A 2,924-nucleotide genomic window follows, 5' to 3' on the forward strand; every position below is an offset into this window, starting at 1 on the left:
AAAAGCCCAAGCCCAATTTGCTAGGTGTATGCTAGGATATTTGTGTTGTATGATTGTAATAATTATCAATTTATAAAGTGGGCTTGGTTTATGGCCCGTTCCCACCCCCATGAGATGTATCCCTATGTGCCATGGATATTTAAATGTAAATATTAGAATAGTGGAAGATCAAGATTGGAAGATGGTGGCCTTGGTGATTATGAAGATCGAAGACATGTAATATTGGATGCTAATGTAATAATTTAGTTGCATTGCATCCCGTGCATTTACCCTAGGATTGGACCTAGGCCCGTGTTTGGCTCACACGGGCCATTAGTTTTGGGGCAATTGATCATCCTTTTACTGTTTTCTATTTATAATATATGCATGATATGTTATAAATAATGAGTATGTGCATTATTATTATTATAATAACAAAGTTGCATGAATCCGGCAAACATACGATCAAACATGGCGAGCTTTTAAAATAAAATTAATGATGAGACCTTTCAAAATTAAAAAACCCTCATTTTGAATAAGATTCAAAATTAATATCAAGTCCGAAAAAGGGGAATTATAAATTTGTTTATAATTTCCTTGTCTTCCATCGACAATGGATGCATGATGAACGCTACCCGTACTCGGGGCTCGGCTCATATTATTGAGGGGGCCCTGGGTGCCGGAAAGCTGTGACATCCATTGACATGGTGATGTGAACTACGTGGAACTCCCATGATTTCGGCTCATATTATTGAGGGAACTCATGGCGATCGTCCATTAAGGTTCAATATCGATGGGTTAGGCTTGACACGTAAAGATGAACGACGTCATATTATTGGGTCCTAATCAAACGTGAGACAAAAGAATACGTAGAGGGTTGCATGGCGATGCAATTGGAAACTACCTTTTAGGAATTGTGATGGCCGATATTATTCGGGATCACAATTCGCTAATTGGACCTTACGTACCTTCTGAGGAAAGTGTTTCCCGTTTTCACTAGAGGGTAGTGAAAATGTCAAAACAGTGGGAGCGATTATTTATAAAGTAAAAGTCCAAACTTTATATCTTATTAAATATTTTAAAATAGTCATTAACATTTATCTGTTTTACTTTTCAGTACAATCTTTGACATGTCATCAATTCGCAACCCGTTTTCGGTCATTCTCGAAAAACACATACTAACCGGACCAAACTATATCACTTGGCTAAGAAATTTAAAGATTGTCCTAAACTCGGAGAAGATCGCATATACACTTACTGAGGCGCCCCCTGCTGAGGCTCCTATAGGCTGCACTCCTGAGGAATTGCAGACCTACAAGGAATGGTGTGACCATGACTTGAAGGCGAAGTGTTATATGCAGGCTTCGATGAACGATGAGCTGCAAAGGCGATTCGAGGATGCTAAGAATGCTGCTGACATTCATATGCACCTCAAGGAGCTCTTCGGAGAGCAGACTCGGCCTTTGAGGCATGCCACAGTAAAGGAGCTCATCACTTTACGCATGCGAGATGGGACTTCGGTCCATGAGCATGGCCTAAAGTTGATTGGGCTCGTGGACAAGCTCGTAGGCATGGATTTGGTGTTGCCTTCGGAGTTGACCACTGATGTGTTGCTGCTGTCGCTGCCTAGCTCTTTCGATCCTTTCGTTGTGAACTTCAATATGAACAAGCTCGAGCCCAGCCTTGAAGAGTTGGTGAACATGCTTGTGACCTTTGAGTCCACGATCAAGAAGGAGAAGCCGGTTCTTTATGTGGGCTCTTCATCTGGCACGAAGACCGGTCCACCTGGGAAGGGAAAGAAGCGTTCTTTCCAGCGTACCAAGAAGAGCGAGCCCTTGAAGAGGCAGACTTCGAGTCCCGTTGTGGCAGCCGCGCCAGTGAAGGCTGAAAAGACTGTTGACATCTGTCACCACTGCAAGAAGCCTGGACATTGGAGGCGTAACTGCAGGGAATATCTTGCGCAGAAGGGTTCTGCTAAAGGTATGTTCTACATTGAAGTGAATATCTCTATTAACTCTACTTCTTGGGTATTGGATACCGGCTGTGGCTCACATCTCTGTAATGATTTGCAGGTGATGGGAAGAAGTAGGAGGCTCCGAGAGGGTGAGACCTTCCTGAGGATGGGCAATGGAGCAAGGGTTGCTGCCAAAGCCGTAGGAGATGTTTATTTATGTTTGAACAATGATTTTAATTTGGTTTTAAGAGATGTTTTGTATGTACCAGACTTGGTTAAAAACATTATTTCCATTTCTATGCTAGATATTGATGGATTTTCTTGTTTATTTAGCAAAGGTGTTTGCAATATTTACAAGAATGAATGTTTAGTTGGTACCGGTGAACTTGAAAACAATCTCTACACCTTAAAATTAAAAGATATTCCACTCAATCATGTCCAAACGATAACAACAACAAATAAGCGCAAACAAGATACTCTTAATTCGGCACAATTATGGCATGCTCGATTAGGTCATATTTCCTCAAGAAGGATGAACAAGCTAGTGGGAGTTGGCATGTTTGATATGTCTGATATTAACACTCTCACGACTTGTGAATCCTGTCTGAAAGTGAAGATGACCAAAATTCCCTTTAAGGGCCATGCGGAGCGAGCCAAAGGGTTATTGGATTTGATCCATACCGATGTGAGCGGTCCGCTTAGCATCACCACTAAGCATGGACATGCCTACTTCATCACCTTTACCGATGACCATTCGAGGTATGGGTATGTGTATTTGATGAAATACAAGTCTGAAGCCTTTGAAAGGTTCAAAGAATTCAGAAGTGAAGTAGAGAAACAATTGGGACGAAGCATCAAGACACTTCGATCGGATCGAGGTGGTGAGTACTTGAGTGCCGAGTTCCAAGAGTATCTTAGAGAGAATGGGATTCTCTCGCAGTGGACTCCGCCCGCTACACCGCAGTTTAATGGTGTTTCGGAGCGTCGTAAC

General features: G+C 42.2%; 1 protein-coding gene across 1 annotated transcript; it reads left to right on the forward strand.

Annotated features, from left to right (window-relative positions):
* The first annotated feature begins 1,587 nt into the window (after positions 1–1,587).
* Positions 1,588–2,285, forward strand: LOC140812138 (uncharacterized). The gene is made up of 2 exons (XM_073170353.1): positions 1,588–1,959; positions 2,052–2,285. Exons 1-2 carry the CDS (start codon positions 1,641–1,643, stop codon positions 2,066–2,068), a joined length of 336 nt encoding a protein of 111 aa, XP_073026454.1. The 5' UTR covers positions 1,588–1,640; the 3' UTR covers positions 2,069–2,285.
* Positions 2,286–2,924: the final 639 nt, after the last annotated feature.

Source organism: Primulina eburnea, chromosome 1 (assembly GCF_022965805.1).
Source record: "Primulina eburnea isolate SZY01 chromosome 1, ASM2296580v1, whole genome shotgun sequence".
NCBI classification, from domain to species: Eukaryota; Viridiplantae; Streptophyta; class Magnoliopsida; order Lamiales; family Gesneriaceae; genus Primulina; species Primulina eburnea.